General features: G+C 41.6%; 2 protein-coding genes across 2 annotated transcripts in view; one reads left to right on the forward strand and one right to left on the reverse strand.

Annotated features, from left to right (window-relative positions):
• Positions 1 to 974: 974 nt before the first annotated feature.
• On the reverse strand, positions 975 to 11032 carry nudt6 (nudix (nucleoside diphosphate linked moiety X)-type motif 6). Its single transcript, XM_070913674.1, has 5 exons — positions 10786 to 11032; positions 9784 to 9987; positions 5390 to 5445; positions 1751 to 1805; positions 975 to 1357 (listed from the first exon to the last, which is right to left on the reverse strand). Exons 1-5 carry the CDS (start codon positions 11030 to 11032, stop codon positions 975 to 977), a joined length of 945 nt encoding a protein of 314 aa, XP_070769775.1.
• Positions 11033 to 11926: 894 nt separating this feature from the next.
• afg2a (AFG2 AAA ATPase homolog A) overlaps positions 11927 to 26781 on the forward strand; it is a 102815-nt gene continuing 87960 nt past the window's right edge. Inside the window, exons 1-10 of the mRNA XM_070913052.1 lie at positions 11927 to 12101; positions 12919 to 13043; positions 13154 to 13311; positions 14242 to 14300; positions 14773 to 15429; positions 15604 to 15733; positions 15875 to 15931; positions 16288 to 16411; positions 18652 to 18753; positions 19058 to 19211. Coding sequence (XP_070769153.1) covers positions 11927 to 12101; positions 12919 to 13043; positions 13154 to 13311; positions 14242 to 14300; positions 14773 to 15429; positions 15604 to 15733; positions 15875 to 15931; positions 16288 to 16411; positions 18652 to 18753; positions 19058 to 19211 — 1741 coding nt within the window. The remainder of the gene's footprint in view (positions 12102 to 12918; positions 13044 to 13153; positions 13312 to 14241; positions 14301 to 14772; positions 15430 to 15603; positions 15734 to 15874; positions 15932 to 16287; positions 16412 to 18651; positions 18754 to 19057; positions 19212 to 26781) is intronic.

The raw sequence follows: 26781 nt of genomic DNA on the forward strand, positions 1-26781 counted from the left end.
AGGTGCCTTGCTCAAGTGCGCCCCTACAGTACGGCACCACAGCATTACTTCTTCATTTTACCTGTACAGATCTTCCCTCTCTGGCTGAGGGATTCAAAGCAGCAACCTTCTGATCACAAGTCTGCTTCCTACCGCTCAGCTTCTGACCCTGGAAGCTGCAGACCTTGTGAAAAACTAAGCACACTAAACACATTAAAACCCAAGCACTACTTTTTTCTATTTTCTCACACTACACGTACCTTGGCATGCTTAATGGATACAGAACAGGTTTCCTGAGCTTATCTTCATTTTCTGATAAAACTTTGTTCCCCTTTTGTAAGTGTGTAATTTGAGATTTGTTGAGTTCAAACGTTGCATGGCACTGGAGCATAATTTATGAATAAAAGATAATGAATGATGTCTAATTCAACGACAGACAGGCTGTTAACTTTAACAAAAATATGATTTTGACTTTTATTGACCAGTCAGTAGGCCAATTTAACAAGGCAGCCGATAATAATATAGCAACTACTAGCCACTAGCGTTAGCTTCTGCCAGTAAATGGTCAGCTGACACTGGTGCTGAGCTTGTTAACAAACTGAAATCTCAAAACCAGTCACAAAATGACCCAGACACAGTTAAAAATACAGTAGAACTGTACCTTTACAAATGAAATCAGCTGCTCGTAGCCACTACTGCCCAACAGCTGTGGACTTCCAACATGGCTGCTAAAAAATGTGTTAAATAAACCGTATAAAACCCTGCGGTATCGCAGGTGCCACAGTGGCATAATTCTTTAAAAACCACAAAGTGAATGTTCATATAGTTCACAGCCCATTGCACCGCATGTCTTCAACAGAAACAGTTAGTGTGTGAAACACACTGCAAACATAATTAAAGTCATAAATACACTTTAAATATGAGTAATACTGACAACCAATGTGTCAACATAGCTAGCCATGATATGCCATCCCCATCAGGTTGATGATGGCTTGCTAGGATTTTAGTGTTGGAGGAAGCTGCCTGTGGTACAGCTGATAAAACATCCCAGAGTAGACGGCAGGAAGCTCCTCCACGGTCAGGTCGATCTTGTGGAAGCCCTGCTCCAGGCCGTGAAGCAGAAGCCTGGCTACGCGAGAGGTGATGGGCGTGGTGGCGTTGGTCTTGGCCAGCTCGGCAAGGTCCAGCCACTCGCAGCGCAGACACTCCTGAGTGCAGAAGTTGATGTCGTAGGTGAGCGGGCTGAGTCGGCAGATGATGTACATGTCCGACATGCCGAAGGCGCCGGGGTGGTTGTGCTGCTGCCGGATGCTGAGCAGAGATCTGAACTCAGAGCGAACGCCTGTTTCCTCAAAGACTTCACGAACGGCAGTGGCACCTGAGCAAGATTCATTAAAATATAAACAGACATGTGGAGGCATTTAAGAGATCCTGACAAAAGGGAATATATTTATGTTTCCTTGTCAGAGTCACCTTGCAGACTGGCGTTTAGATGAGGGGAAAGAGGGAAAATACATATATTTTTTGTAAAGACAAACATTTGACGCTGCTTTTTGGGTTGGGTCATGTATATAATATTAAAGCTGCTTTTAAAATGTTAAAAAAGGTGAATTTGGAGAAACAGATAGAATTCTTTGCGTATATATCATGCGCCTTATTTTGTACAGTTCAAATGAATGTATATGTATCATCTTTAAGCATAATACTACGATCGAGGGGTTTAGCTAGATGTACTGTATTAGTTTTTTGCTCTGTTGAGTGTGACACTCACCAATATTTTCTCCTGGATCAGACAAGCCACCGGGGAACTTCCAAGCATTCTTTGTCTGAAATGCAAGAGCAAAGTTCAAATTTAACATCGATTGTGATAGATGGCACTGCTGTAAATGTATCTTAGAGTCATATCAACGTGTGTATACTTCAAAAAATGTCCATTTTATTCTTGTTTTGAATCATAATCTGCCAGTGCCGTCCAGTTTAAAGTGTTTCTTGCGAGTTCTTTAAATCAGTGGCATTCTCTAACAGTACGGCAGTAGTTTTTTTTTTCTTTAAAGAACATAACAGCAAGTAGTAGATTATGTGTTCAAAGGATCATCTTATGTATCTGAACTAATAATTATACAGGCAGAGAGATGTTTAATCCTCTCATCTGAGCATCCTTTCATTTTATGTTTTATATTTAGTGCCTCATTCTGGAGACTTTTACATTTGATGCGGTGAAGTGTGTCTTCCAAAACTGTTTCACCACTTATCCTTGATATTTAATAACAGTATGCTGCTGGATAAATTATGATGTCAGTGTTGTGTATATATATTTTTGTAGTTACTTAAAATAATTTTGTATGCAACGCTTTTTTCCCCAGAAATGTTATTTCATCTTAAATTTTCCTCGTATTGCAAATCCTCTCTCTGTGAGGAACACTAATGCACTACAGCATTTATTTTCATGTAACAAAATGCTATATTTTTGGAGCTGTAGGAAGAAATAAAGAGATTTTGCGTGACTCTAATCAGTGTGTTTTTTCAGAGCAAAGCGTCTCTCCCCCACAGGAGCTGTCAGAGCTCAACGTGAACATAATAATTCCAAAAACACTTGAAAAAGGATGCCAAACATATGCAAACTGTTGACACTAAATCTACTGGGAAATTATGTGTAAATGTCACTGGACGATGGCTAAATTAAACACTTATACCCATTACATCATTCAGCTCCCCGATGGATGAAATTAGCTTCGGTCCACCGGGGATCTGTCAGTTGTCTTTTGTACTGATGTGAGAGCGATAATGTCCTGGTTTCTTTTCAGGAAGTTCGTAACCCTTCGTGAGCTCTGAACTGGCTCAGTCTGCCAGAGACACACTACTGCCAAGGGCCAGACTGTTATAAAGCCTATTTCCAGTAAACAGCTCGCTGGGGAGGAGGAGGAGGAGGAGGAGGAGGAGAGGAAGAGATAAAATACTCCCCACACTTCTAGGCCACTAACTGCTTCCCTCTGCTTCTGGACAAAAGCCATCAAGATACATTATACGCTTTTAAGATTCCTGGCTGGGACACACGTTACATGTTGTGTGCAATGAAAGGACAGCAAACAGGTCCACTTAAATTCTGTCAATTATAATGTGAACTATATTTGTCATATGATCCAGATTTTACAGTAACCATGTGCTCCTTCTAGGACTATTTCTAAAAACAATCGGCACTACAATATGCAACCAACGGCTGACACGCAAACAAAATGCCTGTAGCGAGCCAACAACATCACATTTCAGCGTGTCAAAGGATTATTATTTTATCCCCGTGTGTCCGCCAGAGAGGAGACGGTATATTGACAAACTCAGTATTGTGGGTCTTTCTCAGTGTCCCTTCTCCTTACCTTGCTTTTCTTGGAGAAATTATCCCACTGAATGGCCAGAAGTGAAATAGATTGATATTTACACCTTTTTGATAATATCACCAGATAAGATCAGCATTGAACCTAACAAAGATCAAACCCAGGCCGTGCATAGCTTAGTTAGCTTCAACCTCTACAGTTTGTCGGGCCCAACCAGCGACAGTTTTCCCTTAATTCCTGTTGATGCCTCACTTTTTTTTTGCCTGTATCCACTTTTGGCTTCTTAAATGCTCAGTTTTTGTGGTTCCGAAGCTTATAACAACTTGGGTTCTCTGGGTTCTTTACTCTGTTTGTAGAGCATCCCACCTCACAGCAGCTTTTAGTCCGTTTGCTGTTGTTGGCGAGCAGACGAAAGTGACAAGGAGGCAATGGAGAGCGCTCTCTCTATATTTAAAAACCTAGAAGAATGAAACTAAGCCTACTTGCGTGGACAGATACCACAACAGAAGAATGAGATGTTTTTATAACTTATACTGATACTAATCGGGATAAATAATTGATGTTGTGATAAAACGGCAGAATCATAATAGTTTCTGTTGTGTTATTGAGGCAGAGATGATTTCTTTTCTTTCCAGCAGACATTTGAACTCTAAATTCAGCCTAAATTGACGAATGATGGCACATGTGTTCATGTTGCTGCTTGTGTGTTAACAGACTGACTCTGTTCTTTGGTACACAGTGTTGCAACTAAGGATTATTTTCAGTATCTGTAGGATCGTTTAGTTTACATTATCTCAACACCCCCCCCCCCCCCCCAAAAAAAAAAAAAGCAGTACAACATTTCCCATCACAATTTCCTAGAGAACAAAATGACATCTTCAAATTCATTTGTTCAATCAAACAGTCAAAATCCCAAAGATTTACAATGATATCAAACAGAAGCGCTAAGCAGAGAACACAAACAAATAATCAAACCTACATTTTATTAATTCATTGATAGTAGTAGTGATTGACAGTACTGCTGTGCATGAGATCTATGCTGGTGTATGTTGTGTTACATTTGTACGCACAATGCCAGGACTTTGACGTATGATGTTACATTAAAAAATATTATGTTGAAACATTACTTCTATTAAGGAGAGAAGCTGCTGTTTTGACAACAGCTTTGGCAATTTCAACTGTTCAGACAAAACACACAGTTTGCTTGAAAGGGCCTTTACTTAACTAAACATAATCGGTTTCAAAATTGCAGCATCATGGTGCAATCACTTTCTTTTTTTTTTTTTTTTTAAATTGGCTGCAGTCTTGTTTTGGCCGACTGAAAACACAAACAAATCTGTGTAAAAAGGTTTTAAAAGAGGCCTGTTGTAAGTCAACCTCATAACAACTTGAGCACTACAGCGGGGCTCTGTGAGCGCTGACGGAGACACACACTCTCAAAGTTGTTTGAGCGCATTCAGCTCATGTAAACACCATGTTTGCTTGAGGTCAGCTAATGTTGTGTGGAGCTATGTTAAGTGTGAGAGGAGCTGAGGGTCTGAGAGGATTTCCACCCACGTTTGGATCAACAGAGGCAACATACAACTCACTAAATAAACAAAAGTAATCACAGACATTTTCAGTGGCACCAAGATATCTGGTGCTTCATTGGCTCATTTTTTTCTCTGTGGATGGAAGGATCAGTGTCCAATATTAGCTTTTTTTTTTTGGCTCAACCAGGCACGAGCTGGTGAACTACCTGCCAGAAATAATCTTTAACCAGCCAAAATGTCATCATTTTTCTTTTTAGGAAATGTGTCAGTCTATCAACTCTCTCACTATATATAAATCACTGCTCCATTCATCATTTTTCTAGATTTTGTACTGTTTTCTGAGGGAGAAGAGAACGTCTATTATGACTTCTCATTGTTACGACCAACACACGCATACATTTACTGAAAATACAAATATTTGTATCTTAATTTAATTCAATTATTATGATCTATAAGGCAACAACATTACATATTTTACCTTTAATTAATGTAATGGACTGCAGTTAGTTACCATGTACATTATGTTCACACATTAAAAGTGACACATACCTTGTTTCTGTCTTGGACGACAAGAACTTTTCCATTGGATTCATCAACAACTGCACCTGGTCAAAAAAAACAAACAAACAATCAGACATTAATTTCAAATAGTTTGCAAGCACTTATGTCCGGTGCATAAGCTGGTCCCCATTTTACACTGAAGTAGTTACTGTAAGAACAATTTAAAAGGGAGACCTGTTGGCAGTTTAGCTCAAAGTTAATTATTAGGTTGGACACAACATTAAACTGGCACCATGTGAAGGAAAAAGCCTGGAGCTGAGCTTCTGACGGGCCTCGGAAGACACAACAGCTGCCTTGTCCACCAAGTCTCTGCTGTTGAAGATCAATCAAGTCCACTTACAAACCAGTCCAATAAATGACAATAACATGTCAGGGCTTGTTGCTCATAATTTAGAAGAGCCAGGGAATTTTCTAGAACTGTTAAGTGGCTATACAAAAAATAAAACTGTAACAAAGTGCCACTCAAAAACCAAAAGTGTTTATACCAATTGGCCGAAAAGTCTCCCGTCATAATGAAGGGACTGATTGGAGGATGGACACTGTTTTGTACGAACTGGCATATCAGTGGATACTTTCAGTCTCTCCTCGAAGGTATTCATGGTGTTGCACTCGGTTGTACAGTGATGGAAGTACTTCAATCGCAATTGTGATCTTAAAGAAATGTTGCAGAATAGAAATGCATGAGGAACAGAGCCCGTCGATGACTGAAACTAGGGGGTTAAAATAAAATAGATTGTGGATAAAGGCTAAATTCTTTACTCTAAACAGAGTCGGAGTGACTCAGCTGTACTTGTGAATGATGTGGACATCCCACCTCACCATTAACATTTTTCTCTCGTGTTTGAGCAGTTTCTTTTTCAGCAGGTAGTGACTAAGAGAGGCGGCTATGTGCCGCTGCTGACAGCTCCGGAGGAGGAGGGAAAACGGGCCACTTTCTTTTCCGGTAGCTCCGTCTGACCGGCCGAGACGGGCCTCCTTAAATGAATGTCACAGATGTGTAAATAGGGATGGGTCGTCTTAAAGGCCTGACTTGGACTTCCATGTGGAAACTGATGTCATCCCCGATCCCAGTGCCATATGGCGCTTCACAGGAGGAGGCCTGGTTGCTGCTAAGGGAGGCTATCATTATGTAGCCTTCAGTTTAGGAAACAAAATGCTCACAAGGAGCAGAAGGAAAAAAAGGGGGGATAGGAATTATGAGACAAAAAGCCCAACAGCAATCATCAGAGTAACACTGTGGCTTACGTAGTAAAAAACTGTCGATCGCTTGAGGTTACAGTTGGCTTCTGAGCCACATCATGTCTTCTCTTAATTCATATTTCATGTATGCTTCGCCTACTACTTTTTGGTTTTACAATAATTACAGGTTCACTGTAACATCTACTGTATATTATGAGGTCACAATGATTCTGACCCTTCGGTCCTGAATAGCTTTTAATGTTGATACTGTAGAAATCTGATTTGCTCCGATGGAGAGTGACACTGAACTACTTAACAATGGAGCAGAATACTAATTACTACTACTTAGAGTAGTATTGTGATGTCCAGGACCTTGAATTTGTTCCCCAGGTTTTCATGCAAAATCATATTTGTTAATGCAAAGGATCAAGTCTGTTAACAACTGCTGATTTAGTTTTACCACATACTGCTCTTTATGGTGGGGAGGTGCCATTGAAGAGCGAACGGGGTCCAAAATACCATTGTTAAAAGGCTCAATGAGTCACTACGTGATGCATCGAACCACGAAACACTCATTGTGATTCACAGAAATGATGCTAATTTGTATATATATCCGCCAAAAATGTATTTCCTTTTCCTTTTACTGCTTGTTAGGGCTCTGTGAAGGGCAGCTTACTCAACCTTTGGTTGGGTGGACACAGGATATTGATTTCACAACATTAATGAAACCTCGAAGACCCCCGACATGAGACTGAATGAATACTGGAAACAGACAACATCAGCTGTCTTTACCATAATGAGCCAAAGTCATCGACCAGGAGTCAGTTGACGGCCGGAGGAAGATCACAGAGGACATTCAGACCCAACACCAGAGACCATCTTAGAACAGAGACAGGGGTTATGATCTTCCCATATATGTACGACCACCTGTTAACACATCACCAAGGTCCGTACTTGGGTCACACGATGACAACTGAGCAAACCATAGAAGACCACTAGATGCTGTTGAAAGCTCCAGAAAATACTTGCAAGTGGACCTCGGCCCTCAAACTTCTGTTTCCAAGGTCTAGAGCGATCTTTCATGCTCAAAAGGTTCCTCTGCCTCGTGTTGGACAGTTCATATGACTTATTGTTCTGTTTGACCATGTTACGTCCCACATCCCACTGTAAACATACTGTAGCAGCACAAGTCACACAAATCTGCAGTTAGCTCTGCAATCTGACAGTTTAAAAGGTTATTGGGTTAACTTTTAATTCTCAGTGTTTAACCGTCAATGGGGGTCACTGCGACCTCAAAAGACCCGCTTTTGACATTCAGGTTCATAGCTGGACAGTTTAAAAGCCTTCTGGGGCTCTTATTTCCTTTACCTCACTGCACACCATTGTAAATCTGTTTCTAGTAGAGCACTGTTGAGCTCAGTTATAAGGGTTTTGGCCACAGCTACAACAATAATAACTGTTCTCTTGTCTCATCAAAATGACAATCTGAGAGCAGAAAGCACCCAAGAAAACAAGTATCAGATCATCTAAACAGCTGCGTACTTCAGATTCCTAACCTTAGTTTCAGTGTTTGAGTCGAGGCATTCTGGCAACAGAAAGGGAGTTTCTGGACCCCATTCCACACTGAAGGATGCTCTGGACATGTTCTGACATGCTTCAGGTCCATCAACTCTCTGGTGTAAAAGGTAGAGACGACACTCTGCCCTCTGCTGGACAATCACAAACGTAGCACCCTTCAGGTCAGAAACTCCTCCCTTTGTTGCTCTTCTCCCCACAATCACAATCCTGATGAGTGAATTTCCATTTACGCAAGTGAAATGGGCCAAAGTTGAAAACTGCGTAACTGCCAGACAAACAAGCTCCTAAATAACCAGTTAACTGTTTATTTTGAGTGAAGTCATAGTTAAACCCAGCTTTAGTTCTATTTCATCGCCACATTTAGAGATGATTTTAAAGTAGCAACAGAATGGATTTATCCTTTAAATCACACCTTCATATGTTCCAAAACCTGAAGCACTGATTTATATTAAGAAATAAATGCAGTCTCTGGAAGCCTGACGCCACTGCTGAGGTAATGTAAACTCTATAAACTCCATATCAGCAATGATCTGGTTTGTGGGTCCCGGGAGCTTGTGGTGAGCTTGGTCAATAAGAAGTAATGTAACAGCAGATGATGTTCTGCCATTCACAGCCTGAAGCCTTTACTGTGGAGGGCAGGTTTGATGAATGGGTCAGCTAGATCTCTCCACACTTGGTTGGAGCGCTGGAGAAAGGTCTGGCTGAACCCATTATCATTCTGGTATAGGAAAATAAAAAAAACACGCTCTGCTTGTTTGTATTTCTTTAAACCAATCACAATCGTCTTGGGCGGCACGCATAACACGCAGATAGCGGAGATTTCCGACAGGCGTATACCCACAGCCTACTTCCTGTAAGTCAGACTAATAAATGCCTGAAGAGTGCATACACATGAGAGAATATCATTTGATATTTAAAACTTGCGGTGCGTGCCGTAGATTCCCATCTCTTGTTTAGTTCAGAGTCAAATAGTAAATTATATAATCACTCATAGATGTATACATGTATATAGTGAAGTTATGTTTTTAGGGCTGCAACTAACAATTATTTTCATAATTGAATCAACTGATGATTATTTTCTTAATTAGGTGAAATGCCCATCAGTGTCCCAACAATATAAAAGCAGCAAATCCTCACACACTGAATCAGTGAACGTGTGGCGTCTTTGCTTTGAAATGACTAATCAATTACAAATATATAATTATATATATTTTATATATTAGAAATATTACTAATAAATGTTCTGTGAAATGAGTGACCGATCAATCGTTTAAGCGCCATTGTTTTTTGCTGTTTGACTGAAATGTATTTCATATGTCTGGTTTTGATGTCATTTTGTTGTGCTTGCTCTAACAGTGGTGTTGTATTTAGAGGCGCAGGCTACAGTTGTAACTGTATTATGTACTGCATGTAGTGTAAGTGTTAAGATTTGTTTATAATGTGGAGGATATGGACGATAAACAATAATTGAAGGCTAGTACAAGTACTGATCTTGGATAGTAATAACTACAAGCTACTATGAAAGCTCAGTCAAAAGCTACGAAGTGGACCTTTAAGTGAGATTATTCTCTCAAGCGACTATTTCCAAAGTCAAGAATGAACTTTCAGGAAAAATAAATCTCTACCTGCCACTCCAATTTGGTGAGTGGCAAACCCCGGCAGCCTGCTTTCCCCTTCTCCCAACCAGAGGGCCAACACAGCGTGGTCGTCTTTGGCGTGATGGAAGGTGAAGCCGTGAGCAGAGGCAGCAGCAGCACATCGACTCAGTGAGATGGGCACTCGCAGCCACACGGCGACTTTCCCCTCTGCTTTCCACTGGACCAAAGAATCTGTGGAGTGCACAAGTTCACAAGTTCACAAGGATCCACAAACTTTGTTTATGAACGTGTTATTAATGATGTTGCGTAATAAACTGCAGAAACACACAGGAAACATGGAAGACTGTTTTTAACGCTAATCTGATTTTGGAGACAAGATGACAAGAAACAGAGACAATTTGGTGAAAGTAGCCTGAAGGTTTAGGAAGGTTGGTCACAGACTGACTGGAAGAACACAAGTAGGGACTGCTGAAAGAACTGGCAAGTTTGTCAATTAGTCGATCGATCTGCAACAATTTGGATAACGTTCAAGTCATCAAAAATGCAGAGAATTTTGCTGATTCCAGCATGTTATCCTTCTAAATTAAATATCTTTAGGTTTTGGCCTGTTAATCCGACAAAAACAAGACATATTATTCAAATTATTGAGAGATTATTCAGTGACAGTGATAGTTGGATGCTGATATAATGAATTAGAAAACCTCTCACTTTAATGGATACCATCACTTTACCTTTGGGCAAGTCTAACTTTCCTGCATAGTGAGAGTCCCTTCTTTCCCTTTGCCGATAAAATGGTTTTAAAAATGCAATATTTCATCACATGAGTAAATTTGTATGTGGATTCATACTTAAATTCAGATTTAAAAACATCTAGGGTAGTTAAGGCTGCATGGCTTTGATAGAGGTCTACATACATCCAGTGATCCTGCACCCACATTAGAGCCCACTGTGCTGGTTGGTGGTCAGATTGGACCTGTGCATTGTTTCCTCGCACTCTCTCACACACATGCAGACTTTAGGACAACCAACCTTGCAGCAAACTGCTGAATGAGCTTTCGCTGATGTCCGCCGGTAAACTGGTCAGGTTCACCGTCACGCCACCGAATCGGTCCACTTTGCCTGTCAGGGCACTTGACCCCTCCACTCTGTGTAGCTGACAACGAGTGACTGTGCACGAAAACGCACGGACAGCTGAGCGTGCGGGACAAGACGCCCTGCTGCTAAACCCTCCTCTCAACGAGGGTAAAAGCTTGAAAGCAAAGGCACAAGCAGCCATGTTACCGCGCTACCATTAACACCGTCTAAAGTTAACGTTAGTATTTCTTCAATTTTCAACCGGCATGTGCGTGGAGTGCAGTACGGTTACGTAAAAGTCCGCCCGGGAAGTTGCATAAATACCGTAATGCTCTGGTAAAATAGCCCGAGGACTAGCTAGCCACAAAACTGTGTGGTCTCCTTTGGTACTAAGGCGAACTCCATTCATGCATCTAGCAATTTAGCTAGTTAATACTTAACCGGTGATTTGCCAGTATTAACGTTAGTTATAAAATAATAACTAAGGTCTAGTGTTAAATTCGGCTTACAAATCTTACCATTAACTATTTTAAAACAGTTATTATCAACTTTTACAGTGGATTAATACTGTTAGCTGTGGCTCGTAGGCGCACTTTCTGCAAGTGGTCATTTGGCGCAAAAAAGCTAACAAGAAATACAAAGTAACTATTGAAAACTATGAAAAAACGCTGCTTGGCATATTGGATATATATGCCGAATCTAAGACTGCAGCTCAATAATATTTATCATACATTTGATAATTTTAGATTATGTGTTTTTATTTGCTGGTATTAAAGAAAACTTAAAATTGTATGGTTTTTCTATTAGATTTTGCATAACGTTTTTCGAGGCCAGATGAATTCCAGGCTCTTAATCGTTAACATTTTCTTAATTAAAACCAGCCTTTTTCATTGTTCGTCGTATTTTTGCTACCAAATGGAAAACACACTAGGAATGTTTTACAATACGATAAACACCTGCCGTAAAATGTCAAGTCAGATACGCGAGGGTTTACGGTAATGGGAGGCGGGACTAAACTTTAACCAGGAAGTTTACAACGCCGCTCCATGTTTACACATGTTTGCACGTTCACGTGGAGAAGATTTTGACTATTAAAATGTCTTCAAAGAAAAATAAAAGCAAGTCGAAAAAAGCGAGTGAAGGAGATAGTTCAGTCGTAGTGACGGAGGGCTCAAATGACTCCTCCAACCTGCAAACATCTGGCCTGGAAGGAGGAAGCAGCAAAAGTTTAAACTGCAACTCGTTCACTGTCATCGATTTCGTTGAAAAAGGTAAGACTTTGACACATTAACCCAAAAGTTTAACAGGCTTTGACACGTCCATCAGTTGTATGCAAATGTGTTCAGCAAATGAACCAACCTGCAGTGTGAAGATGGGAAATCTGCCATGGTCCTTGTTGCACTCAGTGATGCTGATGGATGCTGATGGATGCTGAGATGCTGATGTGAATGTACCACCTGCACAGTTCGGTCTGTAAATAAGGACAGAGACACATTTGACATAACTGACTGAGGAGAAAGTGACTCTCAGCTTCGAGGCTATTTGAGGGTGTTGCTCCATACCGTGTGACAGACAGATCATGTGGATGTCTTTCAAAGTTACAGTCATTTCAGCATGAAACTCCCTGTTTGTGTTACTTTTTCTCCTCCGCAGCTCAGCGCAAAGGACATTTCGTACCAAAAAGACTGTAATTTCGGAAGATGCCTGCTTGATTTGGTTAATTCAGACTGCTGCAACCTCAAATTAACTTCAGCTGCACTTTAAAATGTGTTTTTGCTCAGAAAGAGGACTGTGGATTTTGTGCCCCATCTCTTACATTGGAAGCACAATAGGAAGAGACTTCTTCATGGGCAGTTTTAACAGGAGGAATGATTACAGCAAGTAAAACCTCCTTTCAGTGTTCACATGAGCGCCTGGATGTTGTTTTAAGACTTAAGACCTTGTGAATGTATCCTCTAAAGCTGAAAGTATTATGATAACGTGCCATTATGCTAATGTGTACAGACAACGCTGTATGAACCAGTCCATCCACTAGCTTGCTAGCCAATAGTTAGCCTACTTAGCTATTTGTGTTTATTTTCTTCACAGCTGATGACAAAACACCCAAAAGTTGCAGATCAACTTTAGCCCAACTGAGCCTCAATTCAATGAAGTCAGCCAGCGTTTGCATCGGGAGGCCAGTCCTGCTGACGAGTCCCACAGGACAACAAGAGGTGTCCTCTTGTCTTCTCTTCCCATCAGATATTTTGTCTTCCCGACCTTTAGCTGCCTGTGAATAATTTGCCTTCTTAATGATTATTTGTCTGTTTCTTCTGGCTCACAGGTGTGTTTAGGATGGCCGGTCGCCTCCTTTCCTGGTGGGAAAGTTGGTCTTCAGAAAAGTGCTCAGAATAACCTCAGAGTGAAGTCGGGGGAAGAGGTGACGGTGCACCCTCTAACAGGTCCTGTGCTCCAGGCTGAGGAGGTGGTTCTCTCTAACAGGTAACGTTCATCTGGTCCTCATTGACCAAAAGCCCAGGGTACACATAATACATATTAAAATATCATATTCACACTGTACTTCACATTATACTACATTCTAGTTATTATACACTCACTTGCTAGTTTATAGGCACACCTAGCTAATGCAGTGTAATACAACAGTACTGCGATAATAACTAATGTTTAGTGTTGAAACTGTGAGAGACGTGTTGATTGAACTTTTTGCTGTTCGCTGTAGTTTGTGGTGCTGTTGGAGTGCATTTAGTTATATTGAGAGGTGTGTCTCATATTTTCCAACCCCTCTTTCTCATTGAGGATAGACTAAATGTGCATACATCACATTCATTTCACTGTGCCACTTGACTCAGGAATATCATAAAACCGCAGCTGGAATTTTAAATCCTTATACAAATAGTCGATGGAGATATATGTGATAAAGTCATTGTAATAATATGCTGGAGCATCAACAATAATGTTACACCGCTCAAAAATGTTGTGTGTGTCTCAGGTAAATGCTTCCATCTGCTGGTCACACATCGCAACTGCAGCTCAAATGTCAAAATACATTTTATTCATCCATTTTGTGCATTTATTTGTATTAATCTTTATCTACACCGTATCAGTTTTGATATAATTTATTATATATTTATTGCTGTTATTTTTTCAAGCTTCCTTGATCCTTTTGATCTTAAGTGTTTTGTGATTCTTGATTATTCTCTTATATTTTTTTATAAGTCATTATTAGTCTAATATGTTTCATGCTCTATGAGGTGCTACTCCTGCAAAAGGGAAGCACTTTCCTGGTTATATGAAGTTGTATGTTTTATATATATATATATATATATATATATATATATGTATAATAGGTAAAAACATTAGATAATGTGTGTCGTTGATTCTCATACATACATACATATAAATTTCATTCAGGTCAAAAGATGACACACTGGAGACAGATGAGTTCAAGAACTTCTTTCTGAGGTCTCTGGGTAAGTCACTGACTTCTTCACACGGTTGCATGTTTATTGGCGCGTCAGTAGAAATCACTTTTAGAGTGACGGTGGGAACCCCACGAAATGCAATTTGAAACAGAGCTGGAAGTTAAGCTAACTGGTCATGATGAAGGTCACCTTGTGACCGAACCGGAAAATACAAAGAATGAAAGACTGAAAGAGTATACAGTTTTTTTTTTATTTTGAAAAGTTAACCGTATTAATATGGGAGCATGTTACAGTCTTCTGTCTGTGTGAGAATAAAGAAATGAAAGTGTTCTCAACAAAAACAGAAGTTGATGTGTGTGTTATTTTTGTACCGTCAACATTATTTTATTAACAAAGAAAAAAACGATCTGGGAAAACTTGTTGCTGGTTTTGAACTGCTGTTTACGTTCAGTTTTATTGCTGCCCAGACTGCCCTGTTTCCTTTGGTGGAATAACTCTACTGGTTTGTCTGTCTTGCCAGATGGGAACATCATTTTGCCAGGAAGTGTCATCTCCCTGACCTACTTTGGCCGGCCATGCAGTCTGAAGGTCGAGACCATAAGAGGGGAGGACGGCGTCACCCTCCACAGACCAGCTCCTCCCCCAGGACCGGGCCCTGACACGGAGGAGTCCTCCATGATGAACTCCGTGCTGGACTCCACGTCGGCCGACCTCTCCCTGCAGCTCAGCTTGCTCACGGTGGATGACGTCAGCGTTGACGGGGCACCAAGCACGCCTGGAGAGCCCGGGCCTGCAGCTAGCACCCCACGCCGACCAGCCCACCTCCCTTCTCTCTCCTCACCCCCTGCTCCCTGCACCCCCTCCTACAACTCCCAGAGTCCTCCTGCAGGGTCAACAGAGGATGCTGTTAGTCTGGAGAGCTCACTTAGCCCAGAGCAGGCAGAGAAAATCCACACAGCTCCCCCTGGTGGTGCGCTTAGTACTGACACCTTCTACTGCCTCTCCTGCTCCACTAAAGTCTGTTTCAGAGACAGAGCAGGACAGGAGGATCCAGATGCAGAAGCTAAAAGGTCAAAGGTCACATACAGAATGATTGGCGGGCTCAGCAGCCAGTTGGATGTCATCAGAGAGACCATTGAGCTTCCTCTGAAACACCCCGAGCTGTTCTCCAGCTACGGTAGGTCAGATAGTACAATGTCATTCCACATGAATACATCAGACTTTAAAACAGCACCATTTGGCTACCAGATGCCCATGATGGTCCCATCATAATGTGAGGTGATATGGATGACTAGGACTCCATTCAACATTAAAAATTAAAGATCTAATTGCAAGCTGTTTTTTTATACAGGGATCCCACCTCCTCGGGGAATACTTCTGTATGGCCCCCCGGGCACAGGGAAAACTATGATTGGACGAGCCATAGCCAATGAGGTTGGAGCTCACATGACGGTGATCAACGGTCCAGAGATCATGAGCAAGTACGGTCATATTGCTCCAAAACGTTGTCACTTTTCTGTCCCAGTACGGACAACAGCATTGTAATGATCTCCACCCTGCACATGATCTGAAGTCATAATATGATTGTAGTTTATTTTACTTCAAGATAAATGTCTTTGCAGATTCTATGGTGAAACAGAAGCGAGGCTGAGGCAGATATTCACTGAAGCGTCTCAGAGGTAAACTTAATCCAGCTGACCATAAATTACCACCATCGCCAAGTACTCGCAATACACATGAAGCCGCCATACTAACAGTACAAACAGCGCAGTACACCACTAATAAGTAAAAGTAAAAACTGATGTGCTTAGAGTTTAAAATAAAACATCAATCACATTAAATAGAACAGAAACAATTACATTTTATTTATAATTTAACGCTCTGCCCTTTGAACAAAGTCTTAAAAGTAGTGTGTTGAGGATTTGCAGTCTGTCATCATCAGCTTGTGATCTTACAGTTTGGTTACAGTCATCTTATAAACGTCGTGTGTGAGTGTTGGTGTATAACGTTCCTCGCATTTTCGCCTGATTTACAGACAACCTGCGATAATCTTTATTGATGAGCTGGATGCTTTGTGCCCAAAGCGAGAGGGAGCGCAGAATGAGGTGGAGAAACGAGTCGTCGCTTCTCTCCTGACGCTGATGGATGGGATCGGTTCAGTACGTGTCCTTTCTATAATACCATAATACATCCTAACAGCTGCTGATTCTTAGGTTTAAATAATAGTAATTTCATTTGTATGGCGCTTTTTTAGAACTTGCAATTGACCACTGTATATAAGTGGCACTGCACTCCTGTGATTTCTTCACCTTAAATCCACATTTGAGTTAGTAAATTCTCTGAACAGTAACTTCTGAACCCTATTAGTTGAGTCTGATACCAGTAATGCTGCCCTGTAGACTCCCCTCCTCTCCTCCATTTTTGTCTAATTTGTCCCAATGCTCCATCTAAACCTGCACCTCCCAGTGAAAGTCTGGTGAAAGTGATCTTTAAAGTAGGGCTGCAATGTTTTCGATTAATCTACCAATCATTTATTGTTTCCAAAGCAATGTCTTTAAATGTCTTGTTTTGTTCAACTCACTGTCCAAAACCCGAAGATTCAGTTTGATATTAAAAAAAAGACAAAAAAGAGTTGAAAATATTCACATTTGAGATGCCATTTTTGCTTACAAATGTCTTAAATTTCTAATGTCTAATTTCCCCCCAGGGGATCAATAAAGTATTTCTGATTCTGATTCTGAAATGATAAATTGAACATCAAAATAGTTGCAGATAAATCTTCTGTCAGTCGACTGATCCATTAATGAACTAATTGTGCCCGCTCTACTTTAATGTTATACTCTGTGTGCCCTTTTTTCATGACCTGGCCAGCGCTTAAAGCATGAAATGGACATCTGCATGTCCAACAGTCACTTTGCATCAGTATCATTATTACAAGGAGGTCTGCTTTACATTGACCAGCAGATGGTTGTTCAGGATACACATGACTTGAGAATGCGGCTCTCTGCTGCAGAACGTGGCTCTGTCGGGAAATGTCCTCATTGGAAACGCAGATTGTCATGCAGAAACCATCTCTGCGTGCTGGACGCCCTTCAGACGCTGTGGGTTGTATCTCTGGGGTGTTGTTTGTCGTCGTGAGTGCTCTATCAGTGACTGATGAGAAAAAAGATGATCCCCCCCCCCACACACACACACACACACACACCCAATGGGAGCCTGGGAAACCGATCACCTAAAGGTTGCCATGACCTGCCAATTTGGCACAACTTTATCAGCAAAGTACATCTCCATGTGCCCAGGCAGAAAAGAGCCCTCATTTGGATCGGTGATATTACGCAGACACACCACTTCTGCCTGCTCCCCGCTCCTGTCTGTTTTCCAGACCAGATGATCCAAGGTCATCAGCACTGATTGGTTTGTGGAATGTGGAGAAAGCACTTCCTGCTCCTCGGCATACTTGCGTGCACTGTAATTTATTTGTATTTCAATTCTCCCGGTATTGAAAGGTGGAAAAAGAAAGGACTGACAGTTCACAGTTTAGCATCAGACCGGGGTCAAATATTCTCTGAGGCTTTGCTTATGAAAACCGACTGGATAGAGTTACAAGTGCACGGTCATGAAGTTAAATACAAGGCTGTTTTACTAGCTCCTAGGAAGTGGATATTGATGACTCAAAAGCAAAAATTTGCATGTAATTCCTGGTGTCTTAGCCAGCGCAGCAGATTTGGCAGCGGTAGTTTGAAATGTTCTAGTCCATATCCATCATCTGTTATTTTTACACCTTTGATAGTTTTGAAAAGCAGCTCCAGAGCTACCAGAGCTGTGTGAGTGGACAAGCACGCCTCAACTTCAGTAGTTTTCACTGGAAAATGAACCCTTAGTAACACTGGGAACTTCACTGTGTTGCCTGGGGTAACAATAGCACCACTGAAATATTGACATGTATGTTGACTTCTTTCTTGTATATGTATACATACGTCCTGGTGGCCTAGTGGTTAAGACACTTACTTACCGTCCCCACTCCATCCGTCTCTCGCTCCTCAGGTTTCCTGTCGGTATCTCCTCTGTCACTGTCTGATAAAGAAAAATTGTAATAATAATAATATATAATAATACATTTTGTAGCACTGACCCCCACGAAGTTCATACTGTAGGCAGACAAAATGATTTGGCTTAATGTGTACCTACTGATGCCTGATAAAGTAATCCGTTGACTTTGTTTCAAAGAAAAAACAGCCTGACAGGAGCCTCAAGACTATATGCAAAAACAAATGTACACGCATTATTCTATATGCTGTATATTAATTTCGTATGCATGTTTATTTAAAGCAGCAAAATGCCATACAACTGAATTAACAACAACAAGACTGATCTCTGCTCTTTTTATCTGTCCTTCCAGGAGGGTCACTCAGGTCAGCTGTTGGTCCTGGGGGCCACAAACCGGCCCCATGCCCTCGACCCCGCCCTGCGTCGACCGGGGCGCTTTGACAAGGAGCTGGAGGTGCGTATTACCACACGCTGTCGCAGAAGCTTATTACTCCACCAGCAGCCATGTTTGTTCGTTCAACACTCTGTGAATTGGCCTGGTGAAAACTATCAACCGAGTGCTTATAATGTCAACATTTGAGAATATATGCTGTTTGTTTTTATGATCATCACATTGCTGGAAACATCTCTGCAAAGTCACCTGAAGTACTCCATTCATTTGTGGTTTGGGGTTCCTCAAGGTTCCTTCTAGGGTTCTGCCGCAGTTACTTTTGAGTGTAAACAAAGCGTTTATTGTTCTATTGATTTCATGACGGCAGGTGGGAGTTCCTGGTGCTGCCGAGCGTGCAGATATTTTCCAGAAGCAGCTGAGTTTTGTACCGTGCAGCGCCACCACCGAGGAGCTGACGCAGCTGGCCGACGCCGCTCATGGATACGTAGGAGCAGACCTTGCAGCTGTTTGCAAAGAAGCAGGCAAGTTAACACTGTCCTGCTGTCAGGTGGACACTCAGAATGCTTTGGAATTAAAAAAACATGTTTCTCAGTTGTAGGAACCTGATGGATGGTTGTGCTCAGTCTGTGAATGTGGTCTGCTGTGTTTCTTCCCCTTCTCTGCACAAAATGTCCCAATAAGGCAAAAAGAAAGTTTCTTGGATTATTACATTAATTTGATTATGAACTTAGATTCTGAGTTTTAGGTTTCTGTGTACCTTTTTTAAAGGAAAGGAAACAAATTCCTTTAATACTATACGTCCTGTTGCATTCAAAATTGTTTGTTGTTTCCAGAAATGCAGCTGTAGGTTGTGACAAAGTCATAAATCTGTATCATAAAAATGCCACTGAAACGAAGAACATCCACAGCTCCTCCGACCAGTTGTGCTGCTCTTTATTTTGATGTCCTCTTTGCACTTCCCGAAACCAACATCACTCGGGAAACCAAAACAAAGTCACACATGGCAGCTGGCCCAAAAATGCTCACCATCTTTTAGCAGTTTGGTTTTCCTCGTGGGCTCAGGCATCCAACCAACAAACAAATAGCATCTGAACAGCACTTTGTTATTGAGCTTTAGATACTATTGACCCCCCCCCCCCCTCTGCTTGTGATACTTTGCCCAAAACCACAACTCCTAGTCACTTATTTCTTCCTAAATTAGTTTTTAACATTCTTTTAGATGTTTTCTCGGAGTGCCTGACATGCCTGCAGCCCTTTGAACACAGAGGGTCAACCATCCTTTGATATATGCCAAAGAGGAAGTTGGGAGTTTCTGTGGTATTCAGATCCCAGTGAGAGAAACCACTGAAACCACTACTTGTTGTGAAATTCCTTTGCCCCCTCACCCCTAATGCCACAAACCAATCCACCTCACATCCCGGGGACAAGCATATTGACTTACATACAGAATGTATCTGAATGTGCTTGATTGTGGGGGGGGGGGGGGTTGTGATTATACAAGCACATGATGCACATTTGTTTTTCTGTGTGTGACCCCATATGCCTCCTGGGTGGTCCCAGTGCCTGGGGTACGTGCCGTATTGCATTTCCAGCTGAGGAGGGAGCTGGGGCTGCTGTGCGGAAGCACTCCGGCGAAGAGCGTGATTTACTGTCCGCAGAGGGCCAGACGTGACTGGCAGTGTTTTCTGAAAAACCTCCTCACGCCCCGGAGGGAGACAACAACCTCCCCAACCCCGTTAGACTCTGCTCGCTTCCCCCAAAATCTCCAAACCCAAATCACTAGACAAACACAGGCCCTCTAAAGTACGCCACAGTACAACTAACAGATTCAGAATGGATTTAATGCTTCGCTCTGTCTTTATTTCTTTCTGTCGGCTCACTCAGTGTTGAAATAAAGTACAAAAAATGTCAACTGAGGTGAAATAGAATACAAACACAGCTATAAAGGCTGTTTTGTGTAAAAACTCTTGGCATCCTCATGTAACGTCATTAGAGGCTCCACTGAAGCCCGGCTTTATGCAAAGGATAAATATCTATCTAGCAAATTAGCTAGCGGTCTACCTGTTTATCTTAACTATATGGACTATTTAGCTAACAATCTTAGCTTTATCTAGTGTTTAGCGTTAATTCATATCAAATAAATAACAAATGTCTGATGAGGATGAGGAGACATCTTCACGGTTTAGGAGGCGTCTCAGAGAAAGTGAACCTTCTGATGTTATTCTACTCCTCTCTGCCCCAGAAACTAGCTGTAGTTGTGGCTTGAGAGGAGTCAAACAAACAATGTTGATGCAAATATGCAGCTGTTAGCCACCACAAACTCGGTTAGCTTAGCATTAATGTGATTAAAAACAAAAGTAATTGTTTAGGGATTCAGCTTTTTCTTCTTTTTTTTACTCACGTAACACACAACACACATTACTTTCTGTATTTAAATGAAAGAAAACCTAGTCAGCACTTCAGACGATTATATGAAAATAGTAGAATTAATATGCAGCTGCATGTATTCGCATTTTAGGAAAGTGGCTTTTCGATCAACATCCAGAATTTGTACAACTGGAATTAGGAGAGTCAACATCATCCGCTTGCATCCACTATTCTCAAGTAGAAGCTACAAATTGTATACAGTGGGTCTTTAGAGCTTTTTTTTTGCTGAAAATAATGCGGATGAGAGCGGAGAGAGTGAAGTAAAACATTAAGGGTGATATTCTGCAGGATATAAAGCAAAGAAGAAAAGTTGTTAAGAGAGGTTTGACAGTTGGCTAGTTTGACTTCTGGCTAAAGATCCACCTTCATAGCACCCCACATAGCATGGATCCACATAAACAGACACACACAGCCACACAATACACACACACACACACACACACACACACACACACACACACACACACACACACACGTACCCACGAGCTGATATCTGTTTTTTCCTTCTTTGCTTTCATTGAAAGGAACAAAAGCCGAAGAGGCACAAAAACACATCAAGTAGGAACTGCAGTTGTTTCCTTCTGCTGCTCAGGTAACAATGAGCTGCTGGGGGAACGCATGCTCCGACCGCCGCTTCCTGAAAAATAAAAATGGGGGGACGACGTTGCGACGGCTGCGGCGGGCGAGGGTCACGCACAAGATCCCCATCCTTGCACAGCTGCAGAGAAGCATGCACACATACACACTTATGACTTCAATTTTAGATGCACGCACACACAAGAAGCCCTTTGCGGTGGGGGGGTTTCACATCCTGCCTTTAGTACAATACCAACCTGCTTATAGATCCGAGACTATTTAAATCGATTCTTCATCTCTGGAGAAAGGCAGAGGGAAGGATGACAAGGCCAAGTGGCTGTTTTCTGTGTGTGTGTGTGTGTGTGTGTGTGTGTGTGTGTGTGTGTGTGTGTGTGTGTGTGTGTGTGTGTGTGTGTGTGTGTGTGTGTGTGTGTGTGTGTCTCTTTGTGAGCATGTTTGTGTGTGCATAAGAATGGATGGAAATCTTGATGTCATTAGGGGAGTTTTTTGTTTGTCCAGTCTGAGTTGTATCGAGCCCCAGAAACAACTTCTTGACGACAGATGTGTTATATAATCAGCACTTAATTACAGATGATCACGGATCAGCCAGTTTTGAATTTAGCGTAATGCAAGAGCACATTCATACCAGATCTCTTAGTCCGTTTCATCGAGGTAATCTCAAATCCCTTTTAAGCCTCCACTGAGCACACAAATTATTACTAAAATCTGCGCTTTACATCATGTGCACTGACCGAGGGGATCCAGGTTGAACGCTGTGATCCCTTAATGAAAGGTAGGATTTTTAGACCTGGAGAGAAAAAACAGGCATTCGTGTCCGTATTAAGAAGGCTCCATCGTGCTTACATGTACGTTTGCTGCAAAGTATTTGCTGCAGAGTTTCAGTGCTCCTTGGCATATATTCTACAAGTCTCTGAACTCTAGAGGGATGAACACTGCTCTTTCAAAAGATATTCCTTCATATGGTGTTTTGATGAAGGTATAGTTTGCTGAGTTACAGCACAGGTATCTCCAAACTCACTTTATTAAAAGTGCATAATTACTTTCCATCACTGCTTCACTGCTCATTGCTGCAGGGGGAAAGGTCAGACCCACAGATGCTGATCTGTAGTAACCCTAAATGAGGACCTCTAGTGGGCAAATGTTATATTGCTGGTGAGATAAACAGCAAAGCTCGGCTGCAAGCAGTGACTGTAATGTCAGCGTGGAAGGCAGATAGACTGAAAAGCCACTTTTATCTTTCTAACTTTTGATTCAATAACCCTGTCAGGATTTTACAAGCTAACTACTCGAGCTCCTCGCAAACAATGAAACCACATATCTCAGTAAATCCCTTTTCGGTTGAGGATGCTGACCTTTTATCAGACTCACTCCTCCGGCTCCTCTGAACTTCCTCTGCCTCAGTTACTGTGTCTGAAGTGAATATGGCTTTCATCACGGTTCCTTGCAGGCTGACAGATTTATGTATACCTTAAGATGATGTGCTGGACTGTGTTAGTCACAGCAGAAAAATGTACAGCCTGCACGCCAGTAACTCTATTTATAAACATTTTTCTGACAGCGTTTCTGTTGCATCTGATGTAGCTCCTCGTCACGTCAGTCCGACTGGGCTTTATGTCAGACGTGTGTCGGCACGCACACTGTTACCGGATAGATTGACACAGATGGAGCCATTGTAGGAGTCCCGTGTTTTATTGCTTGTTAGCAGCAGAACTGCTTCACCGCGGCTCCGCGTCTGATTCACATTGTTGAAATTCTGCTTTGTTTTTTGATATTGATATTGAAGTTAAATTACAAACAAATGGTACTAAACTCTTACTCAATATTTCGCTCAATATTTATTCAGTATTATACTTTATGTACTTCCTTGTCCAAATTGAGTGTTTAATGATGCAAAAAAGGACGTAAAGCAATTTGTGATTCCGGACTATATACTGCACATTCGACTGACTTCAATCCAGAGTCTTATGCAGATCTACAAAGCCATTTATACAGTAATGTTTCATTATTAGATTTAATAAAGCAAAATCTGCATAAGAGCTGAGACCAACGTTTTGACTTAGTGCCCTTAACAACATTACCCTGAACTTGATAAAACTTTTAAAAAAACAACTCGTCTGTACAGTAAACCAGACTGTCTGCAGTGGATACAGATAGATCCTGGATACATTAATCTCATCAGGCCTCTAAAGATCCTTAAAATGAACAGCCTGTGAAGGTAAAATCATCCTTTAGTGAAACTGACCACAGCTCATGTACGCACTGAGGCCCTAACCTGCAACAACAGTCTCTGTTGTGTTAGCATTTGCAGATCCAGATGAATTTAGAAGATTTCAGAAAGACAAAGCCACAGCTGTGAATCTATTGTGTATACAGTATTTAGCAGAGCAGGAGAAGAAGAAACAGAAGGTGTTGTATTTATAGTTTTGCAGGATCCATGAAAATATTTCCTCTGATATAACCACATTGGCACTGATGTCTTCTGATCTTATTTTCCCAAACATTACATTGACTGTGTTCCCAGCTCATCACAGATTATACAAAACAGCTCTTCATAATGAATCCCTCTAGGTGTTTTGTGTGGTATTGGAAGCTATCATGTGGTCTCATGGAGCCTAACAGACTCTGGGCGTCTCTCTGTCGTCCTGTTGGTGTTCAACTGATCCTGGTTCTAGCAGATGACTCATTTCCACAGTCTAAACAGTGTAAATTGTGTGTGTGAGGGCGCGCGTTTGTTTGAGTGTGTATGCGTGTGCGTGCTTGTTTGGTTTGTGCCACATCCGGACACACTGTTTACAAGCCTCTCTAAACAGGGGAAGCCCACTGGAACAAAAAGGGCCAGTAAAATTGATTATGTGGAATAATAAACACACAACTCTGCACTTTGTCAGCTGAAAGCTTTTTGGTTAGCCTCTTATTTGACGGCAAAGATCAGGCTCAATATTTAACATCCACTTCTCCAACTTAGACTCAACGGCCTAAATGATTAACTCGGTAAATGTGCAAAGTGATTTGGCTAACACACTTCAGTCCTCCAAACCTAAATACGTGCTACACTGTGCAGAAACGAGGAAGAAAAACGGCATCAGAAATGAGCTGGGTTTTGTGTGTTTGACATAATTCTGCAGTAGAAGGTTAAATGGGCCAAACACTGCTAAATGCTCGCTGATGTTTACAGCGGCAGCCTTGCCTTATAAAGCGCTTTTTCCAACTCGTCTGTCCTTTTAAAGACACTTCAGGAATTTCAGGACAGGTCACATAAATATCAGTCGGATCAGCATGTGAAGTTTATTTGAGGCCTCTGTTTATAAAATCCGGAAATGTGCTGCTTGTACTCCTTAACCCTGGCACTTACCTTTACCCAGTGACAGCTGTGTGAGTGTGTGTGTGTGTGTGTGCGTGTGTGTGTGTGTCTGTACACGTTTTCCGCATGTTTGGAGTGTGTGAGCACGTGTATTTGTCTTTGTCATCTGTGTGTGTGTGTGTGTGCACTTTAAAAGCACATATTATTGCGCTGTTTCAGCTCTGGGAACAGATGTTGGGCATTGTAAATACAGGTGCAAAGATTGTTCCGGAAGCCCCGGCGAGTAATGAAAACGTTCCTGCGGTTTTGAAATGGTGTAATGCCCAAAGTATTTCGCAATTCATCCGAGGACAGCGTAGCTGCAGAGCTGCGGCTTCAGCTCATGGGTGTTCGATACAGCGCCACACAATGCAACACAACGCTACACACAGTCCTGATTCTTCCCCGTTGAAATAAGGAATGCACTGTTGAAGCGCAGATGGACTTCTTTTGACACACCTTCCTGGACTCTGTGGGTGATGATCTGCTGTCTCTGACAATGGAGCTCTGTGAGGTTTCCCTTTTGAAGTCTTCTACTGGAACTTAACCTCCGTAGACTTCCTACCTCATTTTTTCTTTTTCTTCCTCCCTGGAAGTTGAGGGCAAGTCTCAGGCGTTTACTGGCAGTTGCATGAATGAAACACATATTTTCCGTTTCTAAATGATCCAGCTGCACAGTGCACATAATACAGTGCAGTGTCCTATAGTGTTTTGTACACTCGTGACCATAGTGTGGATTATAGCTTGATAGATAATGGATTTGTGAGGTTGATATGTTTGAGAGTTTAATAAATTCAGTGATTATGTATTATTATTATAGAATTAGTTTTTTCAACGTACACACATCATCGACAGATATATTTAATTATGATCCCTTAACTTTGTTGCCTTAAAGAATGGGGGACAAACTAATGGAGAAAACTACCGTAGACACATCTGTGGCGTTTCTGTGCTGCAATTTATTGTTCTGCTGACATATATGCCGATATTTAAATATCTGTGATAAGCTAACATTGGCTGATATATGCCAGGCTGATTTATGGATTTATTTAACCTTAACTGTGGATCTCTTGTGGCTGAAAGGTTTGGACAGGATTTGGACAGCCTCAAATGCAGTTTTGTACCAAGAGCAGCTCTTTAGAGGTGTGGCGCACCTGAGAAATGTTCAGAATCAGAATATCAGAGTCAGAAATGTTGCTGAAGTGGAGACAAACTGACCTTTTGTACCCCAACATGGCTGCTCTTGCATCCTTTGGTAGTGCATGAATTGCAGCGTTCTGTTGGTTGGTTTTGACAGTTGGAGTACCCGCGAGAAAGTGCATGAAAGTATCTGAAATGCCTCTTATAGCTGATAATTCATCAGAAAATACTTTGATTGGTCCTGTTTTCACCTTAAACCTGTTTCCGAGCCTGAGGATCAGCTTGGGACATTCCTAGTGTGCAGAGGTGTTGTACTGGATTGCAGTCTGCAGCATGTGCTCCTTCTGTTGTGTTGACAAGCGCACGTGTGTCCGGATGGGTTGCATATTTATATTTGATAATACCCTTGGATACTGGAGAACTATGACCATACTCTGGTGTAGAACACAAACACACAGCTGATTGAAGTTGATTTATAGATCAATTGATGCTCGTTGAAACTTCATCTTAATGTTGGCTGCATCAAAGCCTGTAAGAATATGAAGATTCATGTCTTGTGTTGAAGGTACTTGTGGTGTCATCACAAG

This window comes from Enoplosus armatus, chromosome 10 (genome assembly GCF_043641665.1).
Source record: "Enoplosus armatus isolate fEnoArm2 chromosome 10, fEnoArm2.hap1, whole genome shotgun sequence".
Classification (NCBI taxonomy): Eukaryota; Metazoa; Chordata; class Actinopteri; order Centrarchiformes; family Enoplosidae; genus Enoplosus; species Enoplosus armatus.

What these genes read in the sequence shown, in the direction of transcription:
- nudt6 (XM_070913674.1), bottom strand. Translation starts at nt 11,032, where the DNA reads ATGGCTGCTTGTGCCTTTGCTTTCAAGCTTTTACCCTCGTTGAGAGGA. An exon ending in ATTCAGCAGTTTGCTGCAAG is followed by an intron (nt 9,988 to 10,785) that starts GTTGGTTGTCCT and finishes TGCACTCCACAG; the next exon opens with ATTCTTTGGTCCAGTGGAAA. An exon ending in TGATCCAGGAGAAAATATTG is followed by an intron (nt 1,358 to 1,750) that starts GTGAGTGTCACA and finishes AATCTTGCTCAG; the next exon opens with GTGCCACTGCCGTTCGTGAA.